At 39.6% G+C, this 14,725-nt stretch overlaps 1 protein-coding gene across 2 annotated transcripts; it reads right to left on the bottom strand.

The window, feature by feature from the left end:
- Positions 1,559-14,321, bottom strand: LOC8070694 (putative disease resistance protein RGA4). 2 transcript variants are annotated; one of them, XM_021461744.1, is made up of 7 exons: positions 13,876-14,321; positions 13,621-13,709; positions 12,282-13,352; positions 4,722-6,855; positions 4,515-4,629; positions 4,202-4,368; positions 1,559-1,978 (listed from the first exon to the last, which is right to left on the bottom strand). In XM_021461744.1, the coding sequence occupies exons 3-6, from the start codon at positions 13,329-13,331 to the stop codon at positions 4,227-4,229; spliced, it is 3,441 nt and encodes a 1,146-aa protein (XP_021317419.1). In that variant the 5' UTR covers positions 13,332-13,352; positions 13,621-13,709; positions 13,876-14,321; the 3' UTR covers positions 1,559-1,978; positions 4,202-4,226. The 2 variants fall into 2 exon arrangements, with proteins under 2 accessions (XP_021317419.1, XP_002449066.2); XM_002449021.2 differs by lacking the exon at positions 1,559-1,978 and having other exon boundaries at positions 3,982-4,368.

The raw sequence follows: 14,725 nt of genomic DNA, 5'->3' as shown, positions 1-14,725 counted from the left end.
TGGCCAGACGTGGCAATTGTGCCCATGCGCAGGCAAGCCAAGAGAGCTGCGCGAGCGAGATGCATTGGTTGTAGAGGGCCACGATAGTGTGGGAGCAGAGAGCGGCGGTGTCAGGGACGATCAAAGGATGACCCATGGGAGAAGAATTGATAGAAGGCTGACATGCAGGACCCACGTGTCATGAATCCAAACCCCGACACAGTTTATCTCCAACCAAGGCCTTGTTTAGTTCCCAAAAAATTTTGCAAAATTTTTCAGATTCCCCGTCACATCGAATCTTTAGACACATGCATGAAGTATTATATATAGATAAAATTAAAAACTAATTGCATAGTTTGGTCGAAATTGACGAAACGAATCTTTTGAGCCTAGTTAGTCTATGATTGGATATTATTTGTCAAATACAAACGAAAAAGCTACAGTGTCGATTTTGCAAAATATTTTGGAACTAAACAAGGCACAAATAAAAAATATGGGATAACCCTGTCCTTCTACCCAAAGGCGTGATGGGTTCACTTCAACCCAACCCAAAATTAGTTTGGGTACACTCCCAAACTGCTCATAAGTCTCATTGTAGGATAGGACTCATCACGCTCACCAACAATTAATGCACCATAAATAACCAAAAAAAAAACATATAGCACAGTGCCTTCTCTCTCCTACGCTCCTCCTGCATCGACTTCCAATTGACTCCCGTGCATCCTTTGTCTTTGATGCCGAGACGCGCGCTCTGCCTCGGCTCAACGGCCGGCGAGCCACACATGCCACCTCTTTGCCTACCCGTTGTTGCAGAAGATGAGAGGCAGAGGAGACGGCGGCGAGGGGTCCCGGTGGAGAAGATGAGAGACCGATCAGCGAGGACTGATGACGGGACCCGCAGAAGGCGCTAGTGGGGACTAGCGACAGAGCATGCCGACGTGGGCCTTCTTCGCCTTTTCATGGATAGGACTGGTATTGGCGGGGATGGGAATTATTCTGTCATCGAACACTCTGTTAGGAGCCAGTTTGCTGGCACGCCGGATCTCGCATAGGCCCGTGTGACCTCACCTGGTTTGGGGTGCCTAGGGCTTCCAAAAAAAATTTGTATTTTTTTAAGATTTTTCGTCATATCGAATCTTACGGTACATGTATAGAGCATTAAATTTAAATAAAAACAAAAACTAATGGTGCCCACCAAGATGTCAGTGACCTGCTCGCCAAGATCGCAAGAGTGATATCGAAGGTGCCAGCTTTCTCATTGACAGCAGGAGGTGGTTGGACACCACAATATTCTGGTATTTCCAGGGAGCCCAGGAAACTAGTAATTGGAGGAATTTGGTTACGGGCAGCTGGGATATCCTCCGGGCACACCTGGTTATAGATTTGTCTCCACTGAGCAAAGGGCTATTGGAGGATTTGGAGTGCGAGCATGCTCCAATCCAGAATAAAAAAACATAAAAGTTCATAAGAAATGTAACACATATGTATTTGCAGTGTGCCATGAGTCCATTGATGACATCACAACCAGTTTACCATTCACTATCGTAAGCCTGATAAAATAGTGAAATTACAGAACATATAATTTTGCAATCTGTGTACATGTTCAGTAGCAGATAGAACATTTATTTCTGCAATGTGGCATGTGTCCATACTGTATATGTAACACCCCGAAAACCACAAATACACCGGGATGCTACTAGACTACACAAACAACAGCTGCACACAACCATAAACAATTTGACAGTATCTTCTTTGTATTTATAGCAAGCGGAAGAATAAAATATAAAAAAAAATACTGAAATACCAAACTAGGATTAATGAACATCCTAACGCAAATAAGTTACTTCAACAAGAATTAAGTTTAACACCCACACTTTAACAACCGCCTTCAAAACCAATAAGCAAACCAAATTATTATTTATTAAAACACAAGGTCTCTAAATGAATAAGTGTGTGACGTGCAGCTAAGTCCCTTTCCTTCCAAGTAAGCATCAAGTACCTGGATTGAGTAAAGCAAGGGTGAGACGAAACATCTCAGCAAGCGAACTTGTTTTGACAAGCTATTGAAACCACAATTTGAATTAACATCAATTTAATATGATGTTCTCAATTGACATAATATCATACTAAAAGTAACAGTCTTCCAATTTGGAACATAGCCAATAATACAGAGCTTCATAATAACGTGGATAAAATCTCTTCAATAACATACTTCTCATGAATGCATATGAATGCAATGCATATGTCTCCTGCCTGCACACCCAACAAGGTGTGGAGCTGCATCCCATGATGCATACCGGTACAGTCATGACCATAGGTCAAGACATAACTTCCAATGCCAATGAATGATGCAATGCACTTGGCATGTTGCAATAAAATTAATAAATCACCAATGATACTCCGACTTCAAATTCAAGTTTGTGGGCTAGCCACAAATAACAATATAAAATAATACCATCACCATAAATACTTAAATAAGACCACAATTTAACTAAGACTAAATATACCAAAATCATAAATTTTAGATATGAGAGGGATGACATTCTTATAGACAATAAACTGTAGGTGATAAAAATAACAAGCCAAAACGGTAGCAAACCACCGCTACATTCACTTGCCACTTTACCGAAGGAGAACAAAAACACTAGCGATGTTCTGAAGTGCTACCACCTGATCACAAATACTACTCAGTACATACACCAACATACAAGCAAGAGTAAGAACAAATACGCACTAATGCGCCCCAAACCCGACATTCAAGCCTCTACCGTTTGCGCTACCGATCAAGACAGCAGCACCGACTCTTCTCTTTTTCATATACTTCAGAATACTCATCCAAAAATTACCATAATTTATCAGATCATGTAAAACTCTGTTATATACAACTTTTGTATTGTAAGGTTTTGCATCAGAGATCTGCAAGATGGTATAATTAACCATAGAACACAACTGAATATTTCTGACCTTCAAAACAGAACATCAAACTTCAAAAATTCATAACTGGTGATATACTTATTCAAAAGTTACAAACTTTACCAATCTAGAAAGCTTAACAAAAATCCTAAAACATTTGTTAATAATCAAAGACCTAATTATTTCATTAACAGGGTCAAAAACTGTTTAGATCCAAAACTGTCCAGATTTTCGTCACTGGAAAACAGTCAGATTGAAAACTCGATATCTCACAAAATATAACTGCTCTGACAGAGTTCTTGGCGTCCAAAGAAAGATAATGAAGTCCTCTACAACTTTGTCCACAGGCTCAAAAATTATTAAAGCCTCTAAAATGCCATAACATTACGATGAACAGTGACTGCTCAGTCTGACGAGAATTTCAGGACATGAACGAAAATGACTTCAAGAATTTCTCCACTAAACCCAATCCCAAATAAGCGATTTAATCCGCAAAACTTGATCAGATGAAGGGGATTAATATTTGGCTTCTCACCTAGAGAACCACAGCGAGCACGACGCCGAAACTCCTGGCGTCTACTCCTTCTTCTCCGCCTCTTCACCTTTCCATTATCTCCGATCCAACTCGCCACGATCCTTGCCGCCATAAAAGCCTTGTTATTCCGATCTACGCCAAACATGGCTAAGCCCTCATGGACAGTAAAAGGGACATGGTAGATCAATGGGACAGCCAAGATACAAGGTAGAACCAAACCGTATTTTCCACGGAAGGAAGAACGACCACCACGGATGACCGACAGCGGCGGCGGCGGCTACGACGGCGGCAAAACCCTAGGCCCTATCCTCCCCTTCTCTCTTCTCCTTTCTCTTTTCTCCCCTCTCCTCTTTTTTTTTATCCTGAATATGAAAAGCTATGGATGGAACCTAAAGGCCTTGGAGCGGATATAAAAGGCCACCACGCGTCACACTACAGTAAAAGGTCCTGTTTATTTTTTCTTTCTTAAAACTTCTGAAATTTATATCTCCATGATCCAAATTCCAAACAATACATATGAGTAGTGCAACTGAAAGCATTCGACGAGCTCTACGCATCTAAAATCTCTGATCATTCATTTGAGTGATGGATAAAATTACAATTATTATTATTTTACCACTTTACACTTCTAACGCAATAAACGTATTCTAGATGTTACAGTATAAGATCGAACACAAGCCCCTAATAAGCAGTAAAATGAACATACACAAGCTGAGGATCTTATACACAAGGTACAGAAGCAGATCAAGGAATAGCCAAGATGCACATACTCACACTAAACTAAAGACGTTTCCTCCACTCATGCCCAAACAGTCTTTATACGGGCTGAAAGCACTTCTCCTTGGGTCCACTGATCAGATGGGGAAGCGATGTTGTCGGCTTCATGGCAGTGCAGGCACGCTTCATCAAACCAGCCATTCAAGTGGCGATAGGCGTTGCACCTGCACATGTTGCAAAAATACGTTGCACGGACGAAATGAAATGGTAAAGAACTTGCCATGTTCAATTAATCACGTGTCAAGGAGGTGTAAGCATGCACAATTACTGAAACAGAGGGAAGCAATCAACGTGTAGCCAACTTTTTTACCTGAAGCGTACGCAGAGGGGCATACGTTTTTCTACATACGTGTGTCCTCCTGTGGGCCACTCATCTTCAATGGGACATGTTTCCGAGTAAGCAAGCCATATGCGGCGTCCGTGAGCTGCAGAAGATGAATTGAACTGATTGAAGGAAACCGAGGAAAACAGAGTGCCAAAAAATAAATTACATTGGAAGGCGGCTGTGTTAATTTACCTTGGGCAATAGCAGAGCGGCTGATATTTGTCTCGAAGCGGTAAGGGTTCCTTGTGTAGAGCACATACCACTTCCTTGGACAGCCTTCTTCATTTGCAGCTTTGACTTGCTGGATGTGGCTGAACTTGTCCCACTGAGGACCAGATTTCCCTGCTGCTATGCATGTGAGCAGCGATATGGAACAATGCAGCAGCAAATGCCTTGGGTTTACATCCTGCAGATACCTGGGGACTGTTTCCATGTCATAATCCTCCAGATTGAGTCTCTGGAGTGCAGGCATGCCATCCACTACCTTCAGCTTTGGGCACATGACGATGACGAGCTTCTGCAGTTTTGGTAGATTACTGATCCTCTCCAGGTGAGTGTTTCTAAACACGTCCAGGTGGACCACAGAAGCAAAGTTCTCCAAAGAGCTTAGATGCTTCACACCATATATACATAACTTCTTCAAAGCCCTTGCGTGGAAGGCCAGGCCTGGTGGCACACGCCTCAACTTGCACATTTTCAGTTTAAGCAACTCCAAGATAGGCATGCCTTTCACTTGTTCCTCCCACTCCCATTCCTCCCATTCGACCATTCCCTCAAAGTGCAGCTCCTGCAGTCTGGGAAACGCAAAACCTAATTGATTGTTTGGTTGTAGCCATTCATGCCCAACACACTTGATGGCTGGGGCACGAACAATCTGCAGAAGCTCCAAGCAGGGGAGCTGACTCAAGCCACTAGGAAGCTCTGTGCAGCAGGCCAAGTTGTCCATCGTAACAGTCCTCAAGCTCCTAAGCGGCATAACTGCTGCTGCTGACATCATCCATCTTGGGAGCCGCTCACCGAAATACCCTTCAATGTTAAGGTTTTCTAAGCCAAGCGGAGGGCAGAGCTCATCAAAGACCTCCTCGATTTGTCTCTTGGCTTTCTCAGAGATCCCTTCTTCCTTTTTTACCAACAGGCCATCATCTCCAAGTCTACTGGTGCAACCCAGTGAGAGATACCTTAGGCGCTTCTTTCCACCAAGTTTGGCCTGTATAGCAGATGAGGAAGAAGCTACATTCTCCAAGAAACTGATATTAAGTTCAGTTAGCTGGGAGAGAGGCCCAAGTTCCTCCAAACTACAACGGTCACAGTCCATGTGGGCTGGAAATCCATATAATTTCCTCAAAGAAGTTAGACCACAAAAATCCCTTGGTACAACACTTATATTTGTTCTGTGAAGACAGAGATACCTCAAGTCATGTAGCAGTCCAATGCTACTGGGAAGCTTGGTCAAACTCGGACAACCAAAAAGGCTAATGAACTGCAAGAATTTCAACTTGCCAATGTCTTCTGATAACTTAGATATATTACTGTTTTCTATTGACAGATACCTCAGATGTTTCAGCTGATACAAAGATTCGGGTATTGCAACAATATTTACACTGCCCAAGTGTAGTGTTCGGAGACTTGAAAAAGAACGAAATGAATCACCTGGTTGAATCTTTATATTACCAAATAAAAGCATTGTTCTCAGTGACATTTGTGTTTGTAGAGAACACCACTCCAAATCAGATTGTTCCGATTGTTTGCTTTCGAGAGATAACCGCATAAACTTTTGTGCTTTAAGCTTGTCAATCCCAATTCTACTATTGTGAGTTATGAGTGCTTCGTCTCGGAACATGTTCTGAGCAAATGACCGGACAACATCATGCATGTTGCAAACACTTTGATCAATAAACTTGATATCTGGCTCAATAAGGTTCCGCTGTATTAACTCATTATAATATTCCCTTCCTATTTCTTCTAGGTCGTCACGTAATGTTCCATGAACATATCCTTCACCAATCCACATTCCAACAATTTCATGAACAAAAAAAACTGTACCCCTAGGGAGGAGGGAGTAGTGCAAAAAACAAGGCTTCAAACAAGGGTCTAGATCTTCATAGCTAAGATATACTGCATAATTTAGCTCTTCAGGCATTTGTGATATTGACCATAGAGAATCATCTAAGACCTTTTGCCAGTCGGTTCGTGTTATCCTTTTCCGACTCAGGAGACCTCCCATTACTTTGATCCCAAGAGGTAAACCATCACATTTTTTTACAAGTATCAAGCCAATATCCTTTAAATTTTCAACCTGCGGCTCATCATTCACATCTCTGACAGCCTGCAAGAATTTCAGGCCAATTAGACAAAAAATAATTTACCGTGCAGTGTTGTGATATGCTACCAATGCAAAGCACATCAAGAAGAAATGGGATCTCTAGCACACAATTATTGGTCATCCTTTTTTATATTATACTTTATGCATATGCAACTAAGGCATTGTTTAGATCCAAAAAGTTTCACTTCTTCTGCTGCATCATCATCCACTTCTTCTGCTGCTGCATGCAATTTAGCCCACTCACAAATGGTTCCAGCAGTGGATGCAACTACCTACACATGACCATGCATGCATACTGCTAGCAATTATTTTCTCACGTGATCTCCTCTCTTTCTCTTTTGAAACTGACTACTAAAACTATATATAGATGACATAATAGACTATAGTGAGACCATATTTATATTCCTCTTTCATACCCGCAGCAAAGCGCGGGGAATCCTCCTAGTTATTACTAATTAGAAGCCCCAACAGAGACACCACGTTAATTCTCACCAGAAACTAGAAAAGATAAATCCTATAAATTCTAATTAGAGACCCCAACAGAGACATAACAAAATGCTAGTAAAAAGATAAATCCTCCAAATTATGACAATAATAAAAAACATCTAGCCTTTCATTTGATAAACTCTAATATCATCAGTGATAATAGCCATTGCATCTATTATAGTTTATAAAACATTACCCACTACTGCCGTTATGAAAATACAATAAAGTAACCCCGAATTTTGCATTTAATTTACCCAATTGTGACATTACAAAAGATAATTCAAAATAACCCTCTATATTTGTATATAAATTACCCATGTATGTCATCATAAAAAATAATTCAAAATCACTCCCTGATTTTTCATCTAAATTACCCACGTTGGCGATTATGAAACATAATTTAAATAAACCCCTAAAATTGTGTCTAAATTACCTTGCTTTTGTCATTGTGAAAGATAATAAAAAATAATATTCTAACTTTGTATCTAAACTACCCAATATACCCTTATGGAACATAATTTAAAATGCCTCCTAATTATAAATTCTCCCACCTTTATCATTATGAAAAATAATGCAAATTAATATTCTATGTTTGTGTTGAACCTATCCATTTATGTCTTTGTGAAATATAATGCAAGGTATTAAATTTATTTTTGTATGTACCTTAGCCAGAATTGAAGATAAACAAAACATATCTAAAATTGACATGTAAATAGTAATATATACTATTAAAAATATCAATATTAACAAAAAGTATGGTACATGTATATATTTCTAAATTGCATAATTCAATAATCGTGAAATAAAATAACTAAATGCAATGTTGCACCATGTATATCAAATAAACATGTATAAATTTGGATAACATTTATTTTAAAAGTTATGAAACATTGAAAAATGTTCACATAGCAAACGATGTAGCAATAACACTTTATATCTATACTCCGTGATAATAAATTCAATAATTATTATTTTAAACAAGTTTATATGTTTTTACTGAAACATTATGTCATATCAATATTGTCAACTTAAATTTATGCACAATATGATATATCAATAATACAACACATAATCGTATGACATAACAAATTGAACATGTTTACTGTCAGAATGCAAGCCAAATTTTAGCATATGTGGAAAACAATACTACTGGACCTATATTCGTTATAATAAAAAATGATTTTTGAATAAAAGATAAAGAATACCAGAATTTCTAATTAACATGTGAAGAAATTGCAACAATTTAATTCAAAGTTAAAAGATAAATGTAGATTTGCAATGTCAAAAAAGAGTTGTATCAAGAGTTTATATATCTTAAGTTTAGTTTTCAACTAAATACATATCACACTAGAAAAAAGATAAATACTATAAATTCTAACAAGACGTTTCTACTAGAGCTTGCATGTTAATCGTCACAAGACTTGATAGGAAAACAAAAGATAGATCCTAGAAATTCTCATAAAACACATATAGTAAGATTTGATTAAAGTAAATATACACGTAATGCCATCATGCATGAGCAATGGAATAAATATGTTATGTTTAATCACAAAAAAGTTATTTCCTTAGCAATAGAATAAAAAATTCTCTTGAGGTTAATATTTCCTTAGCCATCATGTTTGTGAACTCACTTCAAGCTCTGTGGCTTATCTTAAGCAATATGGTGTATGTTTCAAATGATGTCTTATGCTATTGTAGTTCCTAAGAATGTAAACTATGTCCTAAAATTCTTATTTCAAAAATACAAAAAGAAGAGTTAATGAAAGATACAATAAGCATAAGGGGTTCAACTTAACTTAAGGAGAGAAAAAATAAATCTGATGCAGTCAATAAGAAATTTGATACATAACAAAACAAGAGCCACCGTGATTAATGGTAAGGTTTCAAAGTAATTGCATATTTGAAGTAATATGGATAAAAATATATAGATTAGTTTGTTGAAAAAATAGTAACTAATAAGTTTATGATAACTAGATATAGACTATAGAGTATCTATCATGTCTATTATGTTAGAGATTAGACAAAGAGAAAAACATATAATTTATGACTATTTCATTATTATTCAGATCTACTCCGCGCATTTCAAATTATAACATGTTTCGAAAGTATATAGTTTTTTCTATACACTTAGATATACTGTTAGGTACAATGAAAAATAATATATCTTTAATAGCCAAAATGGTTTATAATTTGAAATGACCAGAACAATACTTAATACTTATATCTCATAAAATTCGAGCCCATGCCAGAACATGGGTTGACGCAATAGTCGATAGAAATTCTGTGTAATAAAGCTACAGTGCTCGTGCAAACAAAACTCAACATTGAGGAAGAATGCTCACTAGAAGGTGCGCACAAACGTACGTATGGCCAAGCAAAAATATTAGAAATAATTGTTTCCATTACAAGTGACACACATCCATATATACGCTACTGTGCCAGTACACTACACTAATAACTCAGCATGTAATATCCTCGTGCATTCCAATACAAATAAACGGTTGAAAGCTGTATAGTCTACTCCCAACAAATGCGGTTGGTTTAGTTTCAAATTTTGTTATAAAATAATTAATATTCTAAGTGGTACTAGGTCTAATATTAGTTTCTTGGCCCACTCTTCCTTAGATTTCACCCAGTGGGCAATTGCAGTTTACAAAGCATGTACATTAATTGCCACCATGAGTTTAGCGTTGGTATGTGGATTCTTTGCTATATATCACGCTTCCACCAGCTTCACGTTCAAAAATCAATTTTAAATACTGTTGTATACAATTCATAAGCAATGCCTTCTCCACATACACGTACGTCCAGTAATAATACTATAATTAATATTTTTACAATGGTTGGAGAGGCGATGAGAAGCAAAGCGATGGAAGCAAGGTGATGGGAGGCAATAGGTGTGTCTATGGTCGGTGGGCCATAGATGTCACATTGCCTCCCATCGCCTCCAAAATTATAGGAATTAAGACCCTAAATAGAGGAGCGGTAATTTCTCCTTTTGTATTTCTTTTTTAATGAAGGGTAAAAGGGTAAATTCATAATTGTAAAAGTAATATTTTGAGTAACATAGATAGGATGTTTGATTCAAGTACTATAGCTAGTTAGATAAAAATCTTCTTCTTAAGTTTTTTTAAATCTTCTATGAGTTCCACCCGTCTGCGTCCACCAATGCGTGTTACAGGGAGCCGTCGCTGCCGATGATAGGGGTTGGGGTTTCAGAGAACCTTGTACAATGATGTTATTACCCTTCCACAAATTAAATCAAGAAAAAAGTTTTTAGCGGAGGCGATGGGAGGCGATTGGAAGCGATTCCAACCATTGTCATAGAGCAAATTACACCCATAGTCTCTAAACTACGGCATCTTCTATCAGATCACTAAATGTAAAACTGTACATTTAGATCCTTAAACTATTTCATACCCCAATTCTATTTGGCTGCGCAAGCATGGTGGCTACACGACCACGATAGTTGCTCACATGCGTGCTTGTGCAGAAATTTGACGAACAGGGGGTCACCTGAGGTGGGACAAGCCCACTCACTGGTGAGGAAGAAGACAAGAGGAGGTGCACATACGGGAGGTCAATGAAGACGAGGAGCACAGGGGGCCACCATCGCGCGAGCTCGGGAGATTGCCGCCTTGCATGACCTTGGGGGGGCACCACTGTGCCGAGATAAGAGGAGCCTCCACGCGTGAGCTCAGAGGCTGCCGTCGTGCAACCTTTTAGGAGCCACCGTGCGCGAGTCCTTTGGGTGGCTACACATGAAGCAGGTGGCATAAGCCATGGCCGACTCAACGGGAGGAGGCAGAGGGTGTCGCACTTGCGAGTCCTTTGGGTGGCTACAGTTCGTGAACAAGGTAAGGAGAGGAGGAAGAAAAAGAGAATTAAAACTGCCAAATGGGACCCACATGATTTGAGTTATTATATCTAAGACCAAATAGAAAACAAATTGGTCCCATCGCTTTCCAACCAAAAAGAAAATAGGGTCACTGCATCCCTCCAACCAGAGACAAGATCATTCTTCCATCCCACCTTATCTCCTAACCAAATGCTACCTATATGTCTCATAATATCTGTACTAGTCGATTCTATCTATGGGCACCACACATATATGTTGGCCTTTGGACCACCATCCCGAGTTCCCCCTCTCTCTCTCTTCGCTCGGATATAGTGCAACAGCCCAATATGTGTGATATACATAACCTCGTGTTAGACTACTCATCAATACTGAACCACAAATGGATCAATTGTGACATGCCACATGAGGGTGTATAGTGTGTTAGGGCTCATTAAGAACAAGACTAGATGACAACACGTGACAAGTCCTGTGGATGAAAGTAGCATTATAAGGGCTTGGGACTTACATTCCATACAAGGACAATTTCTATAACCTCACAATGCAAGCATTTTGAGAGTTTGAGGATCAGACAACATCATACAGAATAACTTCAAAGACCTTTTTTTTATTTTACTCTAAAAAGAATAGTGATAAACATACTTATTATGGTTTCCTTAGTTTGTGAATTTAAATTAGTTACTAATTCGCCATTTCATATTGCCTACATTACAGCCAATTACAGATCCAATCGAACCTACAGATCTCAAGTTCTTTTAAAAAAAGGAGGGAGTGTAATACAATGTCCAATTTTGAATTGCTTTAACAAAAAAAGTGAATACCTGCACTATATGTGGAGTCTACATGACTGCATATGCAAGATATTACAATGCTAACGCAAGGAAGTATGTCATTTTGTTTCTTTATCTTATTTTTCGAAGGTCACAACCATAGAACTACATGGTTGAAACAAAGAAGAAAAATAGAAGTTGCTGCCAAGACAGGGAATCTAGTTCCCACTACTAAGATAGAAGCAAATAAAGTGATGCAGCTAGAAAACATAACGCATGATTAATGAAAAGTAATAAATGTATGGATTAACTTGAACCTGCTTCTTGAGCAGCATCCATGCATCTTCAAGCCCAAGTCTGTCAATACGATGGTAGGGCTCCTCCGCCTTCATCTGACGTGCCACTGTGTCATGCCTTGTGGTGACCAGCACACGGCTACCTTCAGCTAGCATGGCATTGACAAAGGGAGTTCTAAGCACGCCTTCCCATATACGGCTGTCCCAGACATCATCTATTATTAATAAGGTTTTTTGTCCCTTCAAAGCTTCTATTAGAGTGTGTTCTAGTGACACCTTTGCATTTCCACAATCATGGTGGTTTCCACCAGCTTCGATAATAACCCTCCTTAACATTTCAATATCATCAAAGCCTTGGTTGACACTCAACCATATTTTCTTTTTGAACTCATCCTTTATGACTTCATTGTTGAAGATCTTTTGAGCAAGGGTGGTTTTACCAATCCCACCAGCTCCCACAATAGAGAAAACCATTATTTTGTTGGATTTGTTGTCGTCGGTAGGATACTTCTTTGTTAGCATCTCCACAAGATTTATTGTGTCCTCTTCAATCTTCTCACCAACCAAACCAGACTCAACAAGGCCCCCCGATGTCTCACGGGTACTAGAACCATATGATATCACATTTCTTCCACGATCCTCATAAGTACTAAGGTTCAGGAAGTTGAATGATGCACCACGTGCCTTGATGTCGTCTAGCCTCTTGTTAAGGTTCTTGATGCGGCTTCCAATATCGTGGGCATGTAGGGGATTCCGTATGCAGAAGAGCAACGGGTTGAAGCATCCGGCATCATGCCTTTGGCCTTGCTCCATAGCCTTGAGCTTGCAAAGGTCGAGGATATCAGTGGCATCATACATAGCATTCCTTAGCTCTATCCCCCATGCTAGGACGCTTTTGTCAGTGATGTTCCTCCTATCAGCATCAGCAAGGATGTTCTTTAGATCCCGAAGCTTGATGTCCATGTTGTCAATCTCACCGGACACCCCAAGCAACATATGCACCTCTTCTGCCGCCATCTGCAGAAGCATGTTTTGGATGTAGGATGCCAAAGCATCTAGGACACCGGCCATGATTGGGAACTTCCGTTTTTGCTGTAACGAAATTAGAACAGATGTTAATTTCAACACTGCATTTCAATTTTATACAACAAAGATTCAATCATCTGCCATCTGTACATGCAGCCATCGCGGCACTAGTACTGACTTCTCGTTCATTATTGATACAAGTACATGACAGTGGCAACTATATACACAGATCTAGATACTCATAAGCAGCTGCAGAGACATATAACAATTACAACACAGTGGGCACTATCTGTGCACAACTAGCTGCAGAAACGTAACGGTTAAGGAAACAAACCTCAAGTTGACGAGCTGTGCAATGGCCAGAATTGGTGAGGCAGTGCCACTGTTGTTCGTTCTAGCTTGGTCGTGGAGTAGGATCTCGATCTTAGTTAATGGTTAGACAGGTATCAGTATGGACATCTTCGACCTGACCCACCTTATACTACTGCTGGACTGTGCCGTGCCGGTGGGTCACTGGGGGCAGTAGCTATATGGGCAGATCTTGCTAAGCATAAGCCACTGCAGAAACGTAACGGTTAAGGAAACAAACCTGAGTCCGATGAGCTGAGCAATGGCCGGAAGCGGAGAGGCGTTGCAACAACAGGATGTATTATTGGTCAATGGCTAGGCAGGAATCAGCATGGACATCGCCGACCTGACCAACCAGATGCTACTGCTGGATTGTGGCATGCCCGTTAGTGATGAAAGGTTGAGCAGCAACATGCATGGAGTCAAGTTGTCCGCAAGAATCGCAGTAGCTGGTTGGTGTCTTCCGTTTGGCTGCTTGAAGCTGGGAAGGAAAATGGTGATGATTCAGGGAAGAAGGTGGTGGTTGGAGTGGGTCGTGTGGTGACAGTGCAAGGTGAGAAGGAAAGTGCCAGGCAGCTTCGTTCGATTAGTGGTGGAATCCAAGCAGGCACAAAGACGATTGTGCAATCTATCTTTGTACTGTGTGGAAACAATATTTTGTGCATTCAATGTAGGCCACTTCCTGCGTTTTTTTATTTTTTCATAAAAAATATATTATAAGAATCATCAGCTTTAGTAGTGGAATCAGATGCTTTGGGATTATATATTCCAAAATGATCGCGACAAATCTGACTCAGCGTGTTTGTTGGATGAAGGTGACCCCTGACTATGCGAGGCTCTAGCCTTGGTCAATGTCTATCCTCTGTAAATTAAATAATGTAATGATGTATGGCCAACTTATGCCAAGTTAGTGTGGGGAGCCATCTAGCACTGGAACGTAGATGAAAGTTGGCCTTGTTTAGTTCCAAATTTTTTTACAAAATTGGAATAGTAACACTTTCGTTTGTATTTGACAAATATTATCTAATTATGTACTACCTAGACTTAAAAGATTCATCTCATCAATTTCGACCAAACTGTGCAATTAGTTT

The sequence above is a fragment of the Sorghum bicolor genome, chromosome 5 (genome assembly GCF_000003195.3).
Source record: "Sorghum bicolor cultivar BTx623 chromosome 5, Sorghum_bicolor_NCBIv3, whole genome shotgun sequence".
NCBI lineage: Eukaryota > Viridiplantae > Streptophyta > Magnoliopsida > Poales > Poaceae > Sorghum > Sorghum bicolor.
The sequence above is the reverse complement of the archived record's forward strand: the minus strand, read 5'-3'. Positions and strand labels throughout refer to the sequence as shown.

Excerpts from the sequence above, each read along its gene's own strand:
- LOC8070694 (XM_021461744.1), bottom strand. The coding sequence starts at position 13,331 with ATGGCCGGTGTCCTAGATGCTTTGGCATCCTACATCCAAAACATGCTT. Across the intron at positions 6,856-12,281 it reads GGATGCTGCTCAAGAAGCAG|GCTGTCAGAGATGTGAATGA; the intron begins GTTCAAGTTAAT and ends AAATTCTTGCAG. Across the intron at positions 4,369-4,514 it reads CCCCTCTGCGTACGCTTCAG|GTGCAACGCCTATCGCCACT; the intron begins GTAAAAAAGTTG and ends CAACATGTGCAG.